At 42.9% G+C, this 26678-nt stretch overlaps 2 protein-coding genes across 4 annotated transcripts in view; one reads left to right on the top strand and one right to left on the bottom strand.

Annotated features, from left to right (window-relative positions):
• Positions 1-16773, bottom strand: part of grb2a (growth factor receptor-bound protein 2a) — a 40685-nt gene extending 23912 nt beyond the window's left edge. Inside the window, exons 1-2 of one of the 3 annotated variants that reach the window (XM_015356142.2) lie at positions 16551-16773; positions 13973-14278 (exon numbers count right to left, since the gene is read on the bottom strand). In XM_015356142.2, coding sequence (XP_015211628.1) covers positions 13973-14050 — 78 coding nt within the window. In that variant the 5' untranslated portion in view covers positions 14051-14278; positions 16551-16773. Of the gene's footprint in view, positions 1-13972; positions 14451-16252; positions 16314-16550 lie in introns of those variants that run through there. The other 2 variants (XM_015356143.2, XM_006635194.3) reach the window with 2 other exon arrangements.
• Positions 16774-19262: 2489 nt separating this feature from the next.
• mchr1a (melanin-concentrating hormone receptor 1a) lies at positions 19263-26026 on the top strand. Its single transcript, XM_006635454.3, has 3 exons — positions 19263-19356; positions 19662-19776; positions 20534-26026. Exons 2-3 carry the CDS (start codon positions 19680-19682, stop codon positions 21568-21570), a joined length of 1134 nt encoding a protein of 377 aa, XP_006635517.2. The 5' UTR covers positions 19263-19356; positions 19662-19679; the 3' UTR covers positions 21571-26026.
• The last annotated feature ends 652 nt before the right edge of the window (positions 26027-26678 follow it).

Here is a 26678-nt window from a genome sequence, read left to right as displayed (position 1 = left end):
CAGCAGACAGGTAATGATGAACCCTGAGGTGTGCGTCACTGAAGCCCTGAATCAAGCCTCATTCTGAAGATCCAGGATTTACAGAGATGACGCAAAGCGAAAGCCTTTAGAGTTTGCTTTATGCCTAAGCTTTTTTTTTTAAATTCACTAGACTCAACAATCAAGCCAAGAGCTTCTGGAAACATTAAACAAGCTCCAGCAGTAGAGGCTGCACTCACTCAGAGAGCAGTATCCACTGTTTTATGGCAAAAAAACAAGTCCAGTGCAGCTGGCAACAAAAAGAAGGAGTAAAAGACTGAAGGTGAAATGAGTAGCGTTTATTTTCCTGCCTGTGCATTCTCCATTGTAAGCATCCAGTCCAATTCTGCATTTTGTCCCAACGCGGTACGCCTAAGATCTTTGCCAACTAATAAAAAAAAAACAGTTCTTAAAACACTGATGATGGTCAGGATACATAACTGGTGAAAGGGATCGATGCCACACCAAACAGAAATGCATCAACGGAAACAATAAAATTGCTTGATTTGCAAAATTGAATTCTTGCTTGTCTGTACTTCCTGTCTTATTTTGCCCATTTATGGGTTGTCAAATAGTTCACTGTATACAGTATACTTCTCCTTTCACTCAGCAAGAAGTCCTTTACATACTCTAAGATTACAATACACTAATTATTTTATATTCCTTCACAGAAGTACTACATGAAATACATACGGATCTATTAGAAGCTACAAAATGGTAACACCTAAAAAAAAAAGTGTCATTAGATGGTTGACCTACGACATTGACTTAACCCATCGTCTTCTGTGTTGCAGAAAGAAAAAGAGAAAACAAAGCAGAGTAACTTCAGTTTACCAGTGTTTTTAGTGTGCTTTTGGAACCCTAAATTGGGAACATCACACACCATGCCTTCAAAACAATAAGGGTACACCTGACTTTAAAGACATCATGAGTGATCAAGCATTTGCTCCAGGAAGCACCTGTACAAAAAACAGACCTGCTGCTGTCAGTGGAAGCAATTCCTAACATTACTTCATTTGTATGGCTCCAAAGGTCAAAACAAAGTTTCCAGGTCCAATCTACATTACTTTGGTATCTCTAAAACACTAAAAATGTTGTCTTGTGCTGATGTGAAAAAAGCTCAGATTAGATTAGAAGACTTTAAAAACACACATACGCATTAAGTTGCTTTGTGTACTCTGTGTGCACCTTACAGACAGGCACAGTCTGAATGAACATACAGGGTTCACACTGGTTTCACAAATCTTCAGACCTTTCCTCCTCTATGTACTGTACCAGTTCACAGGGCTATTAGGTATGTCAGCACACCTGCAAGCAGAGTTTCTAAAACGGGATTGCAATCCAAGCATTTCTCTTCAGGAAATCAACAAGGAAGAACTATGGACAAGTACCTGAACAATAGAGTTGACCGAAAAAGTGAACTTGGGACATTTAAAAAAACACCACAACAAAAATTAGCTTCTTTTCAGTCAAGAATCAGTTCCGCCTTACAAATACCTTCACTAATAACTATTTGATAGAATCACTGCTAAATTGAAATACACTATATCCTGTAATAGAGGTTAACCCACACATCGGATGTTTAAAAACTCATTTCTCTTTTCCATTGCTCCCTGCTTGGCTTTTCCTAGAACACTGGTTGTGAAGCACTTGACCTACAACAGACTGACTTACAAGAAATTGACAGTTCTCAACATGCAGCCCCGAGCAGCTCAAAAAGCTGAGTCAGCTGGCCTACTGTTGCCTTCAGTCAACACAGTACCTTTTTTCTCCATTATCTTCACAAAAACAAAATGAACATGCAATTTTAATCCAAACAAGATGCCATACTACTGCGATAATCATTGCAGGTCAGCAATTCGTATTTTCTTGCATTTAAAAACAACACTTTAAGGTGATGACCTTCGAAACCCTACACTGCGTTTCCAGACTCTTCTGCACCAATTCTCTCATCATCTACCGTCTTGCAATTATCTAAAGTTCAAAGAAAACAGGAAGGTAGGAGTTACAGCTCTGTTGTGCATGCTATGCACTGATAAGCAGCAACATTCTCAGTCTCTCTCATACCCCAAAAACACAAAGCACAGAAATCAAATGCAAAGGTTGACTTAAATTACTTCTTTCATTTGCCATTTTCATGTAACCATCAGCACCTCATTTCACACCAACAAAGCACGCTCGCAGACACACGGAACAGGAACACAGAAGAAACTGCAGCTCGGCATCATGAATGACTTGGACACAGAAAGGGTTTGAAGAGCTTTCTTTGGTTGCCTGAACCCTTTACGAATGTGTTCGCAGCAAGAGGCAGCAGTGGTGATGAAATGGAGTTAAGTGACTACAACTGACAATACAAGGAAAAACCTTTTGCTTGTGCCATGAATTATTTTTTTTTTGAAACAACACCAGAGGGAATTTAGCTACATGTAATATTGTAAGTACTAAAGCAGAGGCTACCCACTGCGATAAGATGGACTTCTCCTACACTTCACTTAGAGAGGCACCATCACGAGTGTGTGGTCAAGATCAAAGATATTGCAGCGGTTTGCCAGAGTAGATACAAGACTTGCCTTCCAGCAGTTGTCTTTTCACGTCTCCTGCAGCACTCAGTAATAGTGAATTTGTCTGAAAACAATCTTACTAAAAACACTACTCCCCTCCAGTGGAATTTTCGACCTTTTATTTCACACTTTCTAGAAACTTACAGTGAAATGCAAAGATCCGCGCAATTAGTAGAACTGCCTCAGACACACAACTTACAAAACAACCACAGAGTTTCTTAATTAAATATATGTTGCAATTACTAAAAAAGGTCACGGTGAGAACATTAAAAGGAAATTAAAGAAGATGATATTCCTTGTAAACAGATATGAGGAGGTTTAAAAAAAGTATCTCTGATCTTATTTGCCTTTTGATAGCTTTGTAAGTCTGCTTGTCAAGACACAACAAAATAATAATATCAAAATAAAAAAGACACTATTACACTATCAAGTCATTAGACACTGTAAAAGAAAGTGTGGTTTTTAGTTTAAAAGTTTATTATAAAAGCTGAATTACGAACAAAGAGGCAGGTTCAGATCAGCGCTTGTTTTAGACTCGTTCAACTACTGTATACTTAGCCAGCTCATTTTTAGTCAAGCCTGGATGAGTTTAATTAGAAGGCTGACATTTTCCATCTATCAAACAGCTCTTGCATATTGGGAAACCCACTGAATGATATTTTGACATAGCTATAAATGTTGGCTTTCTTCGAGTATACCTCAATTTTTCCAATCTGGTTAATACTGTTTTAGCTTATCCCTGTGCTCCTTCTGCTCCTACAAGCATTAGGATTTGACTTTCACCAAGTACACCTGGCTTTTTATATTTTTATATAATAAACTGAGGACAATTTCCAAAGGTGGAACTTACCTAAAATGTTGCATGTTAGTTCATATGATCTTGGGTACTTTTCTTGGGAATTTTCTGAGCTTTTAATAAAAAACGGATGCATAATTTTGAGAAGCAAGGCCACATTATAAGTCTTGGTTTGTGCCGGAATATATCTCATCTCATGTCATTAACACTCAGGTGAAGGCATATTCAGGTGGGTGTTAAGAGTGCAAAGGCACTTAACAGCAATCTCTTGTACTAAAAGATGCCATTTAAATCGATAACCCCATCGATGATAATCAATAAAACTGTTGAGAGGTTTTGTTTACACCCACATTCTTAGGTCACATGCTCATCGAAGCCCAAGTCATCTTTGCTCAAACAATGCAAACACCTCACCTGCAACACTGGAAATATGCAAAAAAAAAGGCATTTTTCAATTCCCGGATCTTTCACTTTCCAAATTGGTGACTAAAACAGGACCTGTATGTGTGACCCAAGTACCAAGTGCAGTGTGGATCAGAGGTATTGAGAAACCCGAAGTTACAACAGGTCGCTAATTTCTAGAAAGAAAATGTCCTGCAAAAAAAGCAGGCAAGCCGGATGTCATAATCATAGCAAAAACAGACTTCAGAATAAAAAGCTGACAGGGGAACGGTGACAAAAAAAGGCAGAAGAAGCAGATCTACAGTAAAATGAAGAAGTACACTTAGGCGTACAGAATGCAAAGTATGCTCTTCAAAAAAATAAATCATACCACAATGCTGTTCCTCTCTTTTCTGACATACCATAGTGACATCTTAAAATATCTCAGATTGAAGACAAAGTGTAGTTAGAAGGAACAGTAGCACTACATTAAAACATTCTAAGTTGAAGCTATGTGAAGCAAAAAATGAAGATCTTAAGGAAAAAGATTCTCAATCTTTGCCGTATTTCCAAAGATAATCACAAAACTTCTTAGAACAGAAGCTTTACCTTTTGCGTTTAACCTTTGTATGTTCTTAAACTTAATGTTTTAAATGTTTAAATATGTTTTGAGGTAGATCATTTCTGTAAAAGCTGCACTATATTTTGTAGGAAGGGCTTAGGTTTGAAGCACAATACTCTGTCACAAGTGAAACCAGACTACAACACTTAGTTGCACAATGAACAGCCTAGTTGCAACATAAACCTCTCCTTACACTTTGAGACAATGGTGCACGAATAGGCAAGCGTCCTGGAGGTCTTAGGTAACAATATAACATTCTGCATGCAAGCATGGCTTTAAAAGCTAAGCTTCCAGATTCTGCTATTGCTCCTGTATAAACATTACAAATCTCAAACATCATAGGAGAGAAGAAAAAAAAAAGTTAAGATTGTTAGACAGTTGTAATTTAATGCTTCCTGTTGATTTTAAAAATACGAGTATCCATCGGCAGAGATCCAGTGGTATAAAGAAATGAAATGGTACCGCTTCCATTAGCACTTTCATTAGAAGCTTTGCTTTCAATGTGTACACGTGCACCCCTCCTCCACATGCAGAAGAAATACCCTTAACCAATTTGGAACAAAGACAACACCCCAGAGAGGCAAGCAAAAAGCACAAAAGGGTACAGGATTAGACAGATGAAACCCTTGAGTGTTCATGAAATAAAAATAGTCGTACCCATCAGACACTCCTATCTCCCTACATATCTTTTTTTGGTACACTGGCCACCACACACCTGTACAAAAAGCTAATATGATTACTGTTAAACCCAGAATGATTCAAAATACAGATTAAGGAAAAAACTTGTTAGAAAGCAAAGAAAAAAAACAGTATTATTTCCATGTAGATTTCTTTTTATGGGGAGATAAGACAGAAGCTTCAAAGGATGTCACCCAAGACAATTTAAGACCATGCTATCAGCATTCAGAACCCGCAGGCATCATATTCCATTACTAAAATATTAAGCCCTAGGAAAAACAAATCCATTGCACTTACACAGAGGCTTGATCTATTGCATTAACCCTTGGCAAAACCACCCCCACCCCAGCCACAAAAAGGAATGATATAGTGCAAATCAAGCTAAAATAGTTACCTGCTGAATGACGATATCGGCTTTCAGGAAGATGTGTTCAAGAAAAACTGTGGGATTCAATACCACATTGGCACATCTCTTAGAACAAGAAATGAGAAAACAATAGTGCAACCACAGCACAGCTCTAAGGAAGCCATGTTCTGAAATAGCACTGGCCTGTATTCTTGAGAGTTGGCAATCTTAACAGACACAAATGCCCACCGTCCAACCAATTTTCACAAGGAACAAGAAGGAAGTGGGCAAAGAGTTCTGGGCACGTCAGCTAGCATCACATGGATGGGCAGACTCTTCCAGGAGAGTACTGACATGGGGTGGGTAGGCCCAGTTCCTCCCACACACACCCATGGGTCATGAACTAACCCGTTAAGTAACCCTTTCGACGAATCCAGCAGCTTCAATTTCCTCTGCTCAAGGGTGCAATCTGTACTTTTTTTTTTTAAAACTGGAATGCTGCATCACGTTCAGTCGAGCGCGTCTCCCAGCACACGCGCCCTCAGGAAAACATCAAAAGTGGGAAGGAAATAGCAGACTCCGAGCTGCAGCCTGAAGGAACATGACAACGTTGCGCAAAACATTTGTACAGGGGTAGAACGTCGGTGGAGACAGTGTCAACCGGACCCCCTCCTCCACGTCACTCCTCCCACCGGCCACAGTACAGGTCCCCATAAAAATAAACACGGATGGCCACACTCAGGTTTTTATTTTGAGTGTCTGCTGATGAGAAGAATGCACAGCAAGCAGCACACAGTAAAAGACTAAACAAAAATAAATTCCACGTGACATCTGAGTAAACGGACACTGTAATCCATCCTTCTCGCCACTTGTTGGCTAAACACACAATGACAAGAAGTCAGTGTCTAAAAGCCATGTCAGCCGGCAGCATGCAGTGCGACATAGTCTCTTAAAAACACCTTCATTAATCCCTAATGAGGGACATAGAGCTGTGTGGAAAGTTGCAAAGGAATAAAAAAAAAAACTCAGAAGAGAGTAGAGCTATACTGAAATTGTCAGTTTCCCGAATTCCTGGAAGTTAATCTGAGCACGCCAAAAATTATTTAAAAATGCTACGTTTTTCCACCAGTGCAAGGAACACGCAATACATTATCAGCACCGACCCAACCCCCTTGTGTTACAAACAAAACCTGTTGTAAACAACTAATAATGGATGCCGTTATTATTTATTTTGCAGTAACTCTGAAAGATGCCCACTGGTAGGACTCCTGAGTGGCTCTCTGCAACCGCAGGCTAAGCTTTATGCACCCGAGCAGGAACAGTGTCGGTCTGTGGTTGGCCTATGGTTCCTCAGGCAGCCAGCACACAAGTAACACTGTACCAGCTGGGAAGGCATACGATCATTGGGCCAGGGCGATCCGGCTTACTGGACTGTGATCTGCTGGGCATCTACAGGCTAACGGTGCTGGAAAGAGCCTGGGAGGTCACAGCACAGGATGAAGAAAAGGATAAGATAACAGCTCCGCAGGTGGATGTTGCAGACAAGTACCCCCCTGTGTCTCATTCCCTCACAGAATGAAGTCTCAGAACAAATGCTGATTCCAAATTAGGAGAGACATTAAGACATTTAAAAAGTAAAAATGTCTATGCTCCACGTTCTATGCAATTCTGCAGGAAAAAATATACAATATAATATAAAATTAACTGGAAATTCCCTCACTCACAATGATCTGAGTCACTGGGAGGCACAGAGTCCACCAGTCCTGCTGCCCCAGAATATAAAGTCACATTCATGACTAGATTCTTGTACAGTAGGCCTACTGACCTTGGATGGGAGAAAAGAACTGAACAGTGAATGAAAAGGTCTGACAACAGGTTGCTGTTGTACCACCCCTCCCTTCTGCACACACAAACCACACACTGTCTGTGGAGAAGACGGCGCCTGAGCAACGATGATGTAAGGAGAGAAAAAGCCCACCGTAGGACTAGTCTCCTAGAAACCACCGTCTGTACAAGAGGATGGGACTGCCAGAGACGAGCACTAATGCACAGAACACAATAAAAACAATAAAATGGTTCTGCCAATAGCTGGATTCAATGATATTTTTAGTGGTAGCAACAAAGATACAGCAAAGGCATCTATCATGCTGGGGCTGTCAAGACTTCCTCTGTCTTGTAACTCTGAGCGCAGGCATGAAGTATAAATAAGAAGAATAGCATAGTATGGCTTTCATCCTAGCACTGTACACGCAGGGTAAAGTGGGGGACCGGGGGAGTCTCTGAAGAGCCCACGAACCTGGTGGTCACAGGGCGGAGATGGGAGGGTTCTGGCTAGCAGCCCTGGGGGAAGCCATCCATGTGTGCGCACAGACTTAAACAAGGACTGTATCTGTTGGGGACTGAACATATACAAATTGTCTGCAAATGCCTAAAAAAACCAAACTGCTACCCCAGCAATTGTGTGGAGTGAGAATTTAAAAACGGTCCCTTATGAAATTTCTGCAGCAAGTAAAAAGAGAACCTTAAGATAAGTTTGAACTTTTTTCCCCCCAATATTTTCTAGATTTAATTTGAATTGATAAGACCACAAAACCAACAAAACGGAGGCAATACAATCAAATTACAATAACGATTTCAAACAGAACACTCTTTGTCTTGCATGCGCAATCACATTTTTTTTTAGAAAGATGCAGCTTGACACGCGTCGATGTCAAAGCACTGACAAGCACATTTTCTCCGAAAACCGATTATGGTAGCTGGTTAAAGGGGAAATGCTTGCCGCAGTAAAACTGCGACATCAACCATATCCCAAGAAGTGGTGGTGAAAGTCAGGTGACCCAGAAGGCTACAGAACAGGACCTCCGGCAGGTATTCATCACACTGGCAACTTACGAACAAACACTGTAAGGGCAACCATGCGAGATGATCAACTCAGCACCTAACCAACGTGGATCCAATATCTGCCATCCAAGCTCCATCATGATGTAGAAATTAGACCCTGGATCTTGTGCAGTCAAGGAGAATGGTTTAGCTCTCCCGGCTGTGGATCGCACACAGATCCACTCAGCCAAAAAATGGGCACATCTGTAAACACCTTCAATTTCACACCTATGGGTTCTTTGTTGACCTATACCATGAACTGCTCCCAGGCAGCTGTCTGGACACCAGTAACATTCTAGGTGCATCGGCCTGACTTAGCACAACACAGGTACTCTGTTGAGGTGACTGGCAAGTACCAGACGCATAAGGTTTTTTTTTTTGTCTCTTGCATGAACTGTGGATGCAAGACAAGCAGCAGCATCCTGCGACGCTTCCTGTTTCAAAGAACTCATTAATGCGCTCACCAGGTTACCGATAAGCTTGGCATCGCTCCTCTTGTAAAGTCTGCTAGTAAAACCAACTGCACGTGCTTTTGCTGCACTGCAAAACACTAGACCATGGTCACCTACTGCCAATTTCACGTTGTTGATGGGTTCCTTGCTGCAAGTATTGGGCATAGCACAGGCGTCTAACCTTCCTATAAAGAAGTACCTTACCATCCACAAAGTCATCACTTTTTCCAAGGAGCTCACAATGTTGTACAATTTATAAATCACCAAACGCCAACAATTAACACAGAAAAACATGTTCGGCTTACCTCAGCATAAACTGTGTAGCTAGCACAGGGATACTGTGAACCAGGAATCGGAAAACCATTCCCCGAACAGACTTGGGTCTTCTGGTTTTTCAATTGAGTAGTTCATTAACAAATTATTTTCAAAATTAGATGTATATATAGAATTTTTCTTAAGGCCATTTACAGTTGATTTCACAAGACATTAGCTTCATTGATAGTACAATTACCTATAATTGACCTTGGAGCCAGATTAAGTATATTACAATTATGCAGCTAATTAAATAATTATGGAAGTATGTAGCTGGGATTCACCCATGTTCAGAAGAAACTGGACCCTAATGTAAACCAAACCTCATATTATAAGAATAAACAAAACGCAGGCCCCTTCAGGTCATCATCATCTTGAATTTGAAAAACATCTTAACTCTTTCCCTGAGTAAATATTTGCAACACCACCATCAACCAAAGTGTGGGATCTGGCAGAAGACTGTTTACTTGCTTATTTTCCTAAAGCTTTTGTCCCTGAAGGAGTTAACACTTGCCTCTGTCGGGTCGAAATCAGAGCTGACATTGCAGAATTGCAGCACAGTGCTTTCAGTTCTTGGAAATATCTCTCATGCGCCCTAAGGCTCACAGCTTCAAGTATAAACACATTGGGATACAGACCAGAATTCTCTGAAGAACCTCTAACCTTCTGATTCTAGATTGAGTCAACTGTTGCGCCACTAACAACCTCAAACACTTGACTCTCTCTTTTATTCACATCCATTCCAGCTCACATTTTTACAGCGTGCTTTTTTGTCTTATTTGTGCACATTTGTGAAGTGGTAAAAAAAGAAAAGTTTTTTTTTTCTTTCCCGACAAGCAAAAGTGCGCAAGATCCCCATTTATGTTCGGAAACTCAATCCTAACCCGTTCGCTTTTCTCTTAGCGTCCCTCTTTGAAATGCTGCAATTGGACGACAGTTTTAAATCACTAGGAGAGAAGAGGAAATTTTAAAAAATACATCAAGGATTAAAAAAAATAACTTTGTCTTGCTTTTAATCATGAACACAGACTCCCACGCACTTTTCTGAAAACAGTACAGATTTTAATATCTTGGATGCCTCAGACACCTAACAGTTCACGGAGTGCATCTGATATCTTTAATCCTTCTCAGCTCACACAAGTCTAGTGTGTTGGTATCTGTTAAACTGTGAAAGGCCAACTTTACTGCATATCCTACAGTTTCTGTTGTACATTTTGTACCTTTTTTCTTTTCCAATTATAAAGCCTTACTATGTGGTAGCCCGAAATGACTGAACTCCGAATTAAAATCAGCGCGCCACCCAACTGAGAGCTGTGTTAAAATACACTGTCTTTGAACGGATGGCCACAGACTCACCGGCCTCCCATCAACCCCGCCAGTGCCTCTACAATTTAAATCCAATAAGGAAATGGAGTGCATGCAGATCAATCTAACCTAAAACGTTTTTGAATGATATTGTCTTATGATCTTGCCAACCTCGAGAGCAGACCTACAGAGGCAAGAAAATCCCCGGCACGCACGCATGCATGCATGCATTTGTCCCGACTGCTCGTTATGCAACTCCTGCAGGAATTTAATTTTAAGTAACAGCGCTGCAGGCTCAGTGCATTACAATCAAGCTGTTCGCCTTACGCCTGCTGATTAATATTTATGTTGAGTTCACAGCTATGGCATCAGAGGAAGAGGCAAAGGCTTGCGTTTTCTACCTCTGTTGCTACACCTCACCCCTTCAGCAACGTTCCCACGTTAAGGTCCCACTTCCAGGAATCCCATGACAGACACACACATTAAGTAGGCCCTTAAGTCTTTCCTTACACCATACGGGATGACGCAGATCTCTTCAGGTCTGACATGAAAAAGCAACCATGTTGGACTAAACCACCCAACAACCCTCAATCTCCTATGGGCCAGAAAATAAACGTGGTCAAAATGAACAAAGAGGTGGTCCCTACATATCCAGACTGGGTCTCTAAATCAGTGGTACGACGTTTGTCAACTAAAATGGACGTGCACTGTAGCATCGCATTTACCAACAGGTACAAACCGGAGAAGGCCATCTGGAGAATGTGGCTTGTTTGGCTGAGAGAGGCAAATTGATCTGAGGATCCCATTCGCCCTCTAGAAAGAAGCCAGGCATGTTTTGGAAGCTAATGTCCTAAGCCACTTGTTCCTTACCCCTATGCATCTTTGTATACATATCCCCTGATCAAAATTTTAAATGCACTTCCAACCAGTTTCCACATGTCAAAGCCTGCCCCCCCCCCCAGGATATGGAAACATATTGCCATGATCACTCAAAACTTAAGTGAGAAAAAAACCTTAACCTTCACCCTTGAGGTTTTAGAATTTATAATCCCATGTTAAGAACAATTGTTTTAAGAGCACAAGGAGTATCCTCCCCGACTAGCCACCTCTCTGCACCGCATTACAATCAGCACCTGAAACAGATGTTTTTCACCTCGCTAAACTGACCAGTTTGCATGCAGTAGACTGCAGTCTGTGCCATACAACCACAAAGCTTTATTATGACCAAAACACAGAAAGGAAGGCAAATCCATACAAATCTGAGGAGACTTACACTAGCAGATAAAACCCATCCATCTGCAGGTGGGAATGGGGGGTTTATCCTCTAAGTCCCAAACAGCTCCGAAGCTTGTGAAAACAGATGGACTAAACACTACAAAAGAAAAAAATATATGCCCCGTTTCCACTGACGCATAAGAAGAGAGACACTAAGATGATTATGTCTAAATCCCCGTAGGCTTGCGCCAAAATCATCGTGAGCATTCTAACCATTACCTTAACATCCAATCCTGCTCGGCTGCTCTCCAAGATGTGAAGAACAGTTCCTTTTTTATCTGAAAGGGAACAGCTTTGCATTTTCAGCAGAACGCGATCACAATGGCTTGCAAACCAGCCAGGTTGGAAGGGCGCAAAGGTGACATTAAAAACATGGGTGTCTGTGGCCTTAAATTTGAATCACAAAACTTGAGCACTGGCCTTGCCTCAAGAGTATGGGAGGCCCCACCCTTGGGCTTGTCCTTGGTTGGACTCATTTGGGTTTTTCCTGACTGGACTGATCCTAAAGCACAATAATTACAGAAATTAAATGTTCTGCATTGATGTGCATGAATACTTTGTGCTTAGATCGTGTTCTGATCTGGTACGATAATCTTCAAAGGTCCCTCCCCTTTGTTTCACTTCACTGAACTTCACTCTTTTTTTTTTTTAATCGTTTGCTCTCCATCTCATCTTCCCACCTTCTAACTCTAGATACCTCCAACTGAGGCATGTTTCTGCCTCAGTTCATACATTACTCAGAACTAAAAACACTATACAGCGAAGAGATTAAAAGAAAAATGAATATAAATGTATTAAAATCTGTGGTTTCATGACAGGAGATAACGACACTGTTGGTATGACAGATATTTAAAGATAAAAGATCTTTGTACAGTTCCTTGAAAACAATGACAAATACTTCCCTGTAATTGTTTTGCAGTGGAAACATATTATACAATTAATAGCATTCGGATTTTTACAAGCAAGCCAATACTTTAAAGACAACAAGAAAATGAGGATAATTAAAAAATGGTTTAAAAATCTTTATACTCAGTACTAGAAATGTTATCACCCAAGACCAATATTGATCCGTTATAAAACCACAAGACTGAAACTTGACCAGGCAACTCTGCTTATGACTCACATGGAACACAGCCTTCAGCTTGATCAGCCAGCACACAAAGCTATAATTATCAAATCCAAGACCTGATTCAATGTCTATACTTGCTTTCGTTAATTGATCAATCATTTAATTGAGGTAGTGAACAAACCGAATTGGTCCTTTTTTGCTTTTGATAAAACATCACAGGACGTTACAGCCTCTCATTTCAAGTTACGCCACGCTTAGGAATTAAACATCTACAACTTGGAAAAACCATAAATCATCTGCGACTGTATTCAAAATAATTCGGGAACAGAAGCATTTAAGAAAAGGTTTTTAAAAACATGCAGCGACAATCCTGTCAAATTGTGGAAAGCACACAAGCAAATTTGCATAAATTCATGAGAAGTGTAAAGAACAATAGCGCTTGGGAGTTAAAACTGTGATCTCACATAGAACTATCTGCTTGCAGACTTCTGCTCATGATATGCCATGTCTATGCGAGTTCCAATGTTGCAACATATGGTATTGACGGATCTTAATAGCAGACGAACTGCTGTAAACTCCATGACCAGCTCTACCTTGTATCATCAATGATGCTGGGTAAACAGTTACAGAACCCTTCCACCTCCCCAACGAAGACATTTTGACAGATCCCCCATCTACAGCCAGATGACAAGTAAATATCATTCTGGGGAAATTGCATAAGGAGAACACACAACCTCTAGCTTCGGCATTGAGAGGTTCGCCGAAGAAGCTGCAGAATTTCAATGTTCTGACGTCTGTCTCCCGCAAGAAGACCATAGTGAAGCCTCGAACGGGTGTCTTCGTTTCACGCAGAGGACTTGTTTTGTGCTCTGAGGCCACTGATAGATTAAAACACAGCTATGAACACATCACACCAAAACTGCAGCAGTGAAATTTGAATCTCTGTCAGCTTAAAACAAGGCAAATAAAAAGACCATTATGTTATGCTGAACCACAAAGATAAATCACAAGAAGTCTTCACTTCACCTTCATTGCAGAACAGCTGTCATCTTGAGTAATGGTCAATTTAACAGGAGAAAAGCCGAAGAGATGGTCTAAAGAACAGTGAATTAGCATAACCCAAATCTGCCCTTACTTGCTGCAGAGTACTGTACTTTACTATGCTTTGCGCAGCACGTTAACGCAAATGAAACAGCAAACGCTATGTGAGGTGATGGACTTTCAAACACAAAAATCTGATTAGCGCTCCTTCCGGTATGAATAAAATCGACGATTACCTTCAGGACATCTCCACGTTTAAAACTTAATTCGTCGTCGGCAGTGGCTTTAAAATCGTATTTGGCAACGGCCTCCATTCTCCGGGGTTCTGCTGGGACACCTGTGAGCTTTTATAGTTTCGTACAGGTACAGTCTGTCGATGCAGCAGGGTGGAGATTTTACTCCCTTATTCTGCTGGCAAGTGAGATAAAAAAAAGCAAGAAAAATAACAGAATCCGTGGACCACTCGCTTCGAGTCTCTCTCCTCCCGGCTACGACCCGTTTCTCCGGGGTTAGCTCCTCACATAAAGGTCGCTGTCACGTATCTGCAAAGGCAAAGATACATCAGTGAGCCTCCCCAGGCTACGTAATTTAAATAGTATCAGTAAAGCACAAAAATATAATAATAAGGGACTAATTTAAAAGTGTTTGATCGAGCCGCGCCCTGGAGATCCGACTTGCAATGAAAGGCAAACGCTCAGCAAAAGAGGAAGGAAACCATCTGGCTGACATGCGAGTTAGCCAACCGCAACCCCACTGCGTCCCGACAGCCAATCAGGATGGGGCAAGCTTATAACGTCCAATTAGAGCCGACGTAATCGCTCTCCACCAATGGGACGCCCCAGTCCTCCGGCTCGTCCAATCAGCCGCCAGGAATGTTGACAGCGCCAATCACACATCAGCCCAGCTTCCGCGGAGTGACCAATCCGGCCTCCGCATAGGCCACAGGCCGCTTCCATATTTATCAATCATGCACTGCATTGATCTCTCCGTCTGCTACATGGCACAAAGTAACACTTTAAAGCTACAAGCGCCACACATGGGATCAGTCGCGTTTTGCCGTTAACGTCAATGCTCCCCGTTATGACTTAAAAACACACACCGAGAAACAGGGAAAAAAAACAGTCGTTAAAATGTAGGATGGAAACATAATTCGTCAGCTCTTACAAGAATGCAAGAAAAAGTAACCCTTTGTGTACAGGAACTGTGCGTTTGCTTCCGAATTATAATAATAATAATAATAATAATAATAATTGCTTACACTTATATAGCGCTTTTCTGGACACTCCACTCAAAGCGCTTTACAGGTAATGGAGATTCCCTCCACCACCACCGATAATAAATTCTTAAAATGTCAGAAACCCTGAACCGCAGACGTCTCGCAGAATACGGAAAGCATCATCTTAAGAAAACTTTCGTGGAAGTCTCGATCCACCTTCCTTCGCGACGTCAGTATTTTGATCATGTGCGCAATTTAATTCTCGTATAGCATTTTACTTTTTTTATTGCTGATCGATCTAGACAATAAAGCTTAATTTTTTTCTTCGTAGAATTAGAAAACCTAGCCAATGTCGCAGACAAGGTATTAATATTTCCACAACTCAATATCCAACCCCACCATCGCCAGTTTTCTTAAAACTTCACGCTCGAGACCTGACCCGATCTTATTTACAACCGTTTACAACTTCCAAAGAATATTATTTAACACGACTACCGTTTTATCGCGAACAACAAACTTCGTAATCCCTTTCGTAACTTCGTCAACCGAGTTACACCCATAAACGTTTGTTGCCTACCCCACTCATGACATTTATCAATTGAAATTCGAAATCAAAGTGTCGATTAACTTGGACAAAACTATCGATAACGCCAGGAAAGATCGATCCAGCGATACCCCCGAAACATCCCGACTAGACATAAATAAGAAATCTGCCTACATTCACATTTTTGAAAACAACAGCAACGATAAATAAATGTTGGTTGAAAGAAAAACCAATGAAGGCATCCGTTCTGAACCACTGCGCTACCGAATAGCATCGCTCGTCCAGAATAAATACTCGTGAGTTTAAGTTTAAAAGGGTCTTACGCGCTGAATGACCCGAGCACAGCCCCCTCCGTCCCGACAGGGAAGTCTCCCAGCCGGATTTGTTCTAGATGGTTCCTCGATGGGAGTTAATAAACAGCTGTGCCCTGCGCCGTAGCTCGCAGACTCGACAGCCAACACCAACCACTCAAGTCAAAGATCACTTCTAGCTAATGGCCCTCAAAACCCCAACAACAACAACTACTACTACTACTACTACAACCGGAGCCCTGGCGTTAGATGGCACCGGCCTGATTTGGGATTTCGTGATTAAGAGGGGTGGAAAACAAACAAACACCAACTTCGCCGTGCACTGGCACCGTGAGGGGACATCTGGGCGCCTGTGCACCGGGGCGACCGCGCTGACATCGGGGCGAAGTGTCGCACTCGCTGGGCGAAACGCTCGGGTTTTTTTAAAAAAAAATATATATATAACCTCTCCGTCGGTACGACGAAGGGAAGCGCTGACGAGCCGAGAGCTGCTCCGCACGCCGTCTGTCAGGAGCGTCTCTCCCCCCACCCCGACTTATCTATTTATTTTCTTTAAAAAAAAAACTTCCACTTTCTAGGGGGCTCCTTGTTTTCGGTTTCCTCCCTCGGACGCTGACTGTGTCCCAGGCCCCAGGAGCGGAAAAAAAAAAACTGAAGACAACACTTCGCGTCTTTCCTGTTTCAAAAAACACCAGGCCAAAATAACAGGAGACGAGAGAGAGAAAAAAAAAACAGTAACTCACCCCCACTTCAACTTTAACCGGGTGAATCCAGCTCAAACACACAGCTTGACCGTTCTCGGGGTTGGGAAATACACACTTTGTTACACAGGAATAGTAACTTGTAACCCTTTCTCTGAATCCCCCCCCCCTTTCTTCTTCTTTTTTTTGTACCCGTTAAAAAAAAAAATCCCGATATTTATTTCCGTTTCCTTCCAGATGCGGTCCTGCTCGCTGCCTGCCTCACGGCTCGAGCCGGATCTCGCGATACCTGCCCGCGGCGTGCGGGACTGGGGCGGGGCTTGGCGGGGGGTGAGGGGGAGGAGCCTCGGACCCCTTGCTGGGGGCTCTGCGGGGTGGGCGTCAGATTAGCATAGCCGCCAGGCCGGTGGGCATGCTCGCTTCCGAAGCTGCCTTGGTCACTATGATCAAAACCCTCTTCTTCAGAAAAGCCTTTACTGAACTGGTTCCATTCCTCACCCCTCTGCTCTTCTTAGCGCCACCTTCCACCGTCTCCTTCCACTATTGTTCGATAGATAGATAATACTTTATTAATCCCGTAGGGAAATGGATGTGTGACAGCAGTCCAGCCCAAGACAAGCAAAACAGACATCAGAATAGTTATAAAACAAAATAAATAAATACATAGGTGTGTGCAAAACGTGCCGATCATAGTCGCTGTAAAAACAATAAAATATGTGTATACACACTGATTGCCAAAAAAGTACAATGGAGTAAACATGCTGTCCATAGAGGAGCAAATGCATATTACGATATTACAATAATACAATCTCGCCTGTCTTTTCATCTTCGTATCCCTATTAAAGGTGTTCCCCTCATTGTCGTGACTCATTGCGGAAGTGCGAATTCCAGCTCTCCCGCGCTCCTTGTCATTGCTGTCAGAGCAATACTTCAGCCGAGTAGACTTTTATAGATACTCGGGTGGAAATGCTAACTTGTTTCCACCCCGAGTCCTTATTTGCTATCCGTATTGATTTAACTGGGCAATTTGACGCCTTTCCTTCTTCATGAGATGGAGGGTTAAAGAGACCTATCAGACCCGGAGCTCGGTCTTAATTGCTGGTTTCAATTGTTTACTCACCTGCACAGCCGTAGCGTTTTTAACCCATTTCCGAGGTGTTTATAGATGAGTTTATTTTTAATGAAGTGAATGCGTGTGGGCAGTCGGCTGTACAAGGCATTAAGAAAAAAAACTAGGTATGTGTAAGAAAAATAGGTAATAATAATTCCTTACACTTATAGAGTGCTTTTCTGGACTCTCCGCTCAAAGCGCTTTACAGGTAATGCGTGGAGTGATGGAGCCAGTTCATAGATGGGGATTATTAGGAGATCATGATCACTCCTGTCAAGAAGCGCTCGGTTTTCCATTTCATACAAACGACGGCGCCTTTTTTTTACAAGTTGTTACAAGTTGCAAGGTCACTATACTGGGGCATTAGCCCCACACAGAGCGCAGGGTGAGCGCCCCCTATTGGCCCCACTAACACCCCTTCCAGCAGCACCCTTCGTTTTTCCCAGGAGGTCTCCCATCCAGGTACTGACCCGGCACCTGTTGAGCTTCAGGCGGCTGCCAGTTGCGAGTTGACAGTGTGGCAGTGTGACACGGCTGCTGGCCGAGTAGACAACAGCGGGGTCAACTCATTGACTGCTCGAGTTGGGGGAGAAAGCATAACACACCATGGCTAACCTGGAATCCAGCTTGTGACCTCTGATCTAGGATGGCTCAGATCCCTTAGCTACTGTCACGCACAGCACACAGATGTGCCGAGTGGTCTCCCCTCGTTCTCATGATATGTGCTTGCGGTGGGGCTGCCCTTGCCCAGATCTCTTCCTAAAATCCTATACTCTTAAATAAGTCATGATTTCCCTTTAATTACCATGCACTATGATTAATTTATAGGCTACAGTGAGCCTGTCTTGTACAAATTCTGAATACGCTCCCCGCCTGCGATTATACAACAACTTCTTTCGCGAACGGAGAAACAGCCGGTGAGCGCCAAGCCTGTGAAGAAACTGGGATTTTATTCCCTGACCTCTGGCGCCACCTTGTGGGCAAGGACACACAGGACAGGACTCGCTGCTTCCAGGTGGTGCTGGAAAAACTCGCCGCCGGTCCTGCTGATGCGGCGACCGCATTTAGTGCTGAGAATCTGACACCTTCGGATAAGCAGAAAGCAGGAGTTTGAAAATTTCTAGAACGTGTTTGATTCTGATCATAAATAGTTAGACTGAGGAACGTGAACAGTCTGGCACCAATTAGTTGCTATCACTTCAGATTAGGGCTTGGAAATTCTATGAACACATTTTATATCTTAAAAGTAGATTTAACAGGGTTGCTATTAACCTTAACGGAATGTTTAAGTACATAATAAACCATCTTTATATTTAAATGTTTATCAATGTAATTTTGACGGTTCATTTACTGTTTTTTTTTTCTATATCTAAAGCATTATTTGCAACCTTAAGCTTTACATTTCTTGTTCAAGTGCCTCGCTATATTCAAGATAAGACTTCATTAATCATAATTACGGGAAAGTGAGGCGTTACAGCAGCCCAGCCCAAGAAAAGCAAGACAGACATCAGAGCAGACTAGAATTGAGACACAGCCGTGGCATTCTTGGACGTGAACTGGGGTGTCACAGGGAGAGAGGCGCTAGACGGAGTCGGGACGTGAAGAGAGCGGTCACGTTCGCTACACGTCAGAGGCTGACGAGTTTGAAATACCTGACGAACAGAAGCAAAACATCGGTAGTTCGGAGCATCTCAGTGCGGATTGAGATCTGCGTGCGCACAACAGATCGAACAGTAGGTGAGGAGGCTTAAAGAGCAGAAATATTCATCTTTCTTTCCTACTGACGTGAAATTAATACGAGCGATAGGAGCGATTCTAGCAAATCATATGTAAGAGCATCTAATTGAAAATAAGCAATTGGCACGAAGGGTTAAAATATTGACACTGACTCAATTTTATAGCTCTTCTAAGTCTTTCAATACAGTAAAAAATCAGCTGAATTTTCACACTTTTATATGATTTTCCATCAAAGTATCTTCGCATTTTGAAGTAGCTGATTTTTATTTGACAACATTGGTTTGACGCGTTGTTATTGTGTCTAGATCACAGTTCTGAGACTGATGGGTTTTGAAAGAAACACACCTTTCGTTCTTGAAAACATGACCTACGTAAACTCATCACTCGTCTCCAAAAATTATTCTTCCAGTAACCAGACAGGTAAGAGCGCTCCAATTTACTTGGAACAAAGTATTATTTCATTTCTTCTAACTACTGACAAGGTCTCCACCGAGAGAAGGTCGTTTATATAAGCAGTGTTTAACGTATTGGTGAGCAGACGAATGAACTGGCTTAATTCGACAAGCAATTTTGGCGATGTGGTGAAATATTTTAGCAAAGCGTGAAAGAGGAAAAAAGACGAATTTGTCCTGTTACAGTAATGTGGTTTCACGATTTACAAAGTTATTAGAATCCAGTTCTACGAAACGAATGCGTTTCGTACACTTTGAAATCGCAGGAACGTGTGAAGAAGCTGCATTTAGCAAATCTCCCCGAGCCGATTCCCTTGTGAATTGAGCACCGGGAGTCCTGAACTGCATCGATGTCTCTGACTCGACCTAGCAACCCGGGAGACACGGGGGCTCTTTCACTGAACGACCGCCTTTTGTCTTTACAACTGGTTTTATCTACCCGGTTTTGTATGGGTGGACTGGTCCTTCTAGAATCAGCCCGGTGTTTACATTTTTAATGCCGCAGGTGGTGTATCTCGTGACTTGTTTTGTTGATGTCCTAAAGAATGCAGTCTGAAAAAAACAACAACACCTAAAGTGGGAATCTGAACGGCCGAGCCACAAAATGCAACGATTTGAGCGATGTGGAAAATGTTACAGTTCTGCAAGTGTTCTGTAACTCCAAGGTCCTGCCGTGAAGTGCTTAGCGCGTCGTTAACCCCCGTTATTCCCTGTCTCCCTCCCAGCTGCGGAAAGGGGCCATGCGCCCTATACCGATGTGATCATGCCCAGCATTTTCGGGGTCATCTGTTTCTCGGGGATCATCGGGAACTGCATCGTGATCTACACCATCGTGAAGAAGACCAAGTTCCGAGCCAAGCAAACGGTGCCAGACATCTTCATCTTCAACCTGTCCATCGTGGACCTGCTCTTCCTGCTGGGGATGCCTTTCCTCATCCACCAGCTGCTGGGCAACGGCTCGTGGTGCTTCGGCGCCGCCATGTGCACCATCATCACCGCGCTGGACTCCAACAGCCAGATCGTCAGCACCTACATCCTCACGGCCATGACCCTGGACAGGTACCTGGCCACCGTCCACCCCATCCAGTCCAACTACGTGCGCACGCCCTGCGTGGCGGCGGCGGTCATCGGCCTGGTGTGGCTGCTGTCCCTCCTGACCATCGTCCCTGTCTGGATGTACGCGGGCCTGATGCCCCTCAGTGACGGCTCTGTGGGCTGTGCCCTACTGTTGCCCAACCCCGCCACGGATGCCTACTGGTTCACCCTCTCCCAGTTCCTGCTGGCTTTCGCCTTCCCCCTGGCCGTCATCTGCGCTGTCTACTTCAAGATGCTCCAGCACATGTCTTCCTCCGTGGCCCCCCTGCCCCCGAGGAGCCTGCGGCTGCGCACCCGGAAGGTCACCCGCATGGCGGTGGCCATCTGCCTGGCCTTCTTCGTCTGCTGGGCTCCCTACTACATCCTGCAGCTGGCCCATCTGGGCGTGCAGAGGCCCACTGTCGCCTTCGTCTACGCCTACAACATCGCCATCAGCCTGGGATACGCCAACAGCTGCATCAACCCCTTCCTCTACATCGCCCTCAGCGAGACCTTCAAGCGGCGGCTCGTCGTGGCCATCCGGCCCGCCAGCAAGGAGTGCCGGGTCAACAACAGCACGACGGAGGGCAGCGTCAGCCTGAGAGTGGTCCCCGAGTCCCTGCAGCAGTGCCCGTTCCTGGGGGACTTCTCCCACAGCGGGCTGCCCGTCACTGTGGCGGTCCGCTGACGCGGCGGGTCCCCCCTCCCGGGGGATCTGTGGTGGCGGCTTGCGGACGTAGAGCTGGTGAAAGTCCGCTGTTGCTCCCAGTTCCTCGCATCTGCCCCCAGTGAAGGCCAGGCGACCAGCGGACGACGTGCCAAGTCTGTCCTGCGTCTCTGCTCAAACCTGCACCCACGGCCATGTCCCACCTGACTGGGGGAACGTGCTGGCGTGTTCCGTTAGATGAATGAGTTAAAAGTCCATCCAGAGCAGTCATGCTGCATGTGATCCAACAGCGTGCACAGATTGACTGTGATTTTTACTCCTTCCTTCACAGCCCACTAACACTGTCCCCTTTGGAGACCACTGACAGAACAAGTGTTATGTGTCAAACCAAAAGATATTGGCAGGCAGGTGGCATCCCACCTACAGGGTGAATTATTATTCTTTAAACATAAATTCAGAAATGATTCATTTCAGTACTTTGCCATAATGTAGATAACTGTTATTGCTAATAGTAAATGGAGGCCTTTACAGGCAAGTTCCTTTGATCAGGGGACAACATGCCCAGTTTGTCCTGCATCTCTGCTTAATGAGGTAAAAGTCTGTCTAGAGCATGTGATCCAACAGTGTGCAGTGAATGACTGCGATTTTTAAGTAGGGCTTGTTAGGGTAAGTCTAATTTAAGGTGCAATCGATTTTTTAAAAGATTGCTGGTCGGATTACACATTGCACTGTTTGTACCTCCTAATCAATTTAACACGACTTCTTTAGCCAAAGAAAATAATGTTTGGACATGAGGTTGAGCCTCTGTAATGAAGAGTCCGATTATTTACTGCAATATTCAGAATTAATAGAGTGTTCAGTTTGGGATCTCTGCAATTTTCTCCACTTATTTTTCCCTTCTGCTGTTTTTCAATGTGCAAATTCTTTTTACAAGCTTCACAGATACTATATGTGCAGGACACCCATGCTTGTTTTAAAAAATACAAATATATATCCTATTTAAGGTTTTACTCCTCGAATGGAAATAAATACCAGACAACCTCCTATGGTGTGCAAAAAGAATGGAATGGAAGTGAACCTTCACTCAGTTACACTTGGACATTTCCTTCATCGAGATGGGTCACACTCTGCAAATATTAGAAAAGGAACTGGCTGACTGATATTCTGAAGGGCATTTGCAATTTCAAATAACCGGACCGGCTCTCCTCAAGTAAACCTTCCTCCTGGGACAGTACCATAGTTTTTCCTTGCGGTGCTGATTTGCAAGTCGGCATTGATCTGACCTGTTCTTCTTTCCCCACTGCTGTGTTGAATGTTTGCGGTGCAAAGCTGGGCCACTGCATCATCACCTGGTGCTGTGAACCCCGGGGAAAAGCAGGAAGGATGTACAGGATGGGACTGATAAACAGTTACATGCAAAATGAAAAACTGTATTCCGAAGTTTCAAGTGGAAAAACCTTGTCGAACATACGGCAGGTACAGTTTCATGTGCAATGCATGTAAACAGCTTTCTAAATTCCAACAGACCAGATGTTGTATTTCCATTACTTTCTATCAGATTCTCCTGTAAAGGATCCTTGGAGGAAGTTTAGATTACAGGACTGATTGAACAAGGATACCCCTTGAACAAATTGCGTTCTTGAATCAACTCTCCATTCCCTTAACCGATTTACTTAAACTACTATACAGTATATTCAGCGGAGCCGTGGTAGTTCAGATGGCAAGGGCATCTGGCTCCTGACAGGTAGGTCTTGGGTTCAATCCCACATAGGGGCAAGTGATGTGGCTTACCCTATCTCCTTCCAGACAGCTCCCAGGTCCACTCAGCCTACTTTCCAAATGAGTACCGGAGGTAATAGGCTGGCCAGAGTGTGATGCTGACCACATCACCTCCAGTGTCAGATGGTCAAGAAAATGGTGGCCCTTGCCTCCCCCCATTCCCCCATGGGCCTCTGATGGCCTGAAAAGGGACTTAGCTTTACTGGACATTTCGCAAGCTGATTGTAATAACAATCCTATACTACTGCAAAGGCTGAAATTCGATATCATTGTGATGTTACTGCTGTTGTTGTCATTATCTTTAATTTGACTGAACACTGAATCACTGTGCGACGGTGGGCTGACAGATTCGCTGTGGCGCTTGTGCTGTTATCAGTGCTTTCTTGAACAGTTTGCAATGGTTATCATTCTGCTCAGCGCAGAGATCTTTAACAACCTGCATTTATGCCAGAGCAGTCACTGCAGCCCTTCCTTCACAGCCCACTAACACAGGACCCTCTGGAGACCACTGACAGAACAAGTGTTATGTGTCAAACCAATAGATATTGGCAGGCCTTTGCCTTGGCATCCCACCCACAGAGTAAATTATTATTCTTTAAACATAAATTAAAACATGATTTATTTCAGTACTTTGCCATACTGTAGATACCTATTAATGCTAATAAGAAATGGATACCCTGACAGGCAATATAATACGTTCTTAAGAAAAATGATTAATTTTAAAACAGTTATTTCTAAGAAGGCATAAATAAGAGCTTGGCTAGCGACACAGTTAAAGGCTGTCCATCTGCTGCCTGTTGTTTTTATACTGAGCAGAAAATGATGTTTGCAGAAAGCACAGGAAGCCCACAAGAGGCAGCAGTGATGCCAAGAGCCCTGTAATGGGGTGTTGGGCTAAGAACACTAATTTGCCCTCTTTTGGGGGGATCAGTCTTTAGCCTTAATGTTTTTGTTTGCAAGAGCAGCGAATAAACAGGGCTATGAATCATTTCCAAATGCCAGCTGACTAAGAGAATAAATTGCACAGCACAAATGTCTCTGAAAGGCTTTTCAATCATTAATGTTTTCTCTGTCAACACACAGCCTGCTTTCAACAAGGCTGCAACATGCCAACTCAACAACCCAGCTCTGAGTGGGCACTTAGGGAGAATGAGGAATATCTAACGTTTTGCCCAATTTATAGGGTGTCCAAAAAGCTGGCTTTGTACCCCAAGCTGTGTGAATTCAATCGTTCGCTTTGCCAAGAGAGAGACCTGCAAAAGCACTGCTGGTTGTCTTCTGTGCATGCCAGTGTCAGTGAGATCAATACTGGAGATCTTATGCTCTGAGCTGTGATAACAGATATGCACAGCAGACTTAATATAGTTCTACTTTGTTTTAGTACTTGTTGTTTTGTTAGAAACTGATTCCTTTGTTTTTGTATGATGAAGATAAAGCACTTTTTCTTGACTTGTATGCTGGCCTCTATCTCACCTTTTGTAAAACCAGATCCTTTCAAGAGGATCCTTTAACTGTTTTACTTTTTCTTTTTTTACAACTGCTGTAAAGCACTTTGAGATGCTACTTTTAAAGGCACTATATAAAATAAAGTCTATTATTATATTATTCCAATTGTCACAGCAGTATAGTGACATAAATATCAAGAAGGAAATGCAAAGTGTCTTGGAAACGTGATTCTTTCCTTGAAGAAGAGGAACTGAGGAACCAAGGAACTTTTACATATTTTTTTCTTGCTCTCACAGAAAAAAAAAATGTCTTTACAAAAGGAAATCTCTTCTTTTGCTGTTAGGTAGTCTCTTACAGGCTGCCTGAAAGCCGCTCGATGCACGGATTTATTTCTGACAGCACCTTTACCACCTTGTAGCCTGAACTGGTCAGATCCGAGCAAGACTGGGATGACAGCTTCAAATCCAGACCAGGTGGCTGCTGTGAGTGGTGCTGGGGGACCAGTAATTGGCACTGTTCGCACTGGAACAGAATGTCCAAACCAGTGCCGCAGTATTGTATAGGAGATGTTAAACTGACTTCAATCAGCAATGATCTGATGGCACCATTTGTAATATTAGAAGAGTTAATCCTAGTGTCATGGATAAATTCCACCCTGGATTTGCACGATCTGGCCTTTATAAATGTTTGCTCTTAATTCAATCGGTGAAGCAGTTTCTAGGAAGAGTGGGTGCTGCAGTTCAGTGAAAGATGAAATAGGCCCGTTCCCATTTGCAGAGCTCTTTGGTATCCTATGGGATGAAAATCACTCCATAAATGCAAGCAATTATTATTGATTATTTTGCTGTTGCTGCTTTACTTCCTGTGAGTGGTTGCAGAACACTGCTGCTCAGCTTATTGAGTCCTCGCAGACTGAGACTTGTCTCACACAGTAGCTTGGTCCCAATCCACTTGCTCTGTACCATCATAAGGGATTCACTAACGCAGCAGACATGGTAGGAATGGTGGTTTCAGACCAAATACATTCAGCAACATCCTTGTGCTCTCTTTCCTTGAGCCCCTGCCAGTTAAAGTATTGTTTCCTTTTTTTATTTGTGCAGATTCTTGTATTTGTTAGTTCTAAGTGGCTGTGTTAAACAATGTTATGTCACGCTAATATAAGTCTGCTACAGATGAGTGTACTCTGTTCTTTAAGTGTTCTTTATGAAATATAAAATATGTTGAATACCAACCATATTGTTGGGTTCCTGTGACTTTGGATAATGTCTAATGTCTACACTAACTTGCTTTAGCCCAGCTGTGGGTCAGACAGCATCTGGATGGTACAATTCACTTACAAGACTCTGCGTTATGCACACTGGCAGTTAAACACATATTTCACAATGTGTTATTATTTGTCGTGAAGGGTACTACAGTAGATGAGTTATATCTTAAATGGCCTTTCACACTCAAGAGCCTGACTGAGTAAGAATTAATTTGGGTTTCCATAGAACTAAAGAATCAATATCAACCAAGTGTGTAATCACCCAAAAGGCATTTTATACTTCTCTAAGCAAAGTGTATAATGTCTTTATAGAGCAAACCTAAACACAGCATGGAGTTTGCTACATTTTAAACGAATTAACCTTTACATATAAAAAATAAAACTTACATTATCATTTGGATTCATTTATACTACTTGCATCCAGGAATTTGGCTAGAATTTGTTTTGTGTTCTACAAAATTGGTCCAAACTCCTGCATTTCTCTCCAACACCTGTGATAAGGATGCAGTTCAAGAATTCAAACCTTCATAGAAAATGATGATTATTTATAGAATTTAATTAATATTATAGATACTTATACTCCTGAATATCAGAAGACGTGCCATCATCTCATGATATAATTAAACTGAGGTTAATTTAC

Source organism: Lepisosteus oculatus, chromosome 9, assembly GCF_040954835.1.
Source record: "Lepisosteus oculatus isolate fLepOcu1 chromosome 9, fLepOcu1.hap2, whole genome shotgun sequence".
Classification (NCBI taxonomy): Eukaryota; Metazoa; Chordata; class Actinopteri; order Semionotiformes; family Lepisosteidae; genus Lepisosteus; species Lepisosteus oculatus.
The sequence above is the reverse complement of the archived record's forward strand: the minus strand, read 5'-3'. Positions and strand labels throughout refer to the sequence as shown.

Coding starts and splice junctions, on each gene's coding strand:
- mchr1a (XM_006635454.3), top strand. CDS start 19,680: ATGGGTTTTGAAAGAAACACACCTTTCGTTCTTGAAAACATGACCTAC. Junction 19,777..20,533: donor TTCTTCCAGTAACCAGACAG/GTAAGAGCGCTC, acceptor TCTCCCTCCCAG/CTGCGGAAAGGGGCCATGCG.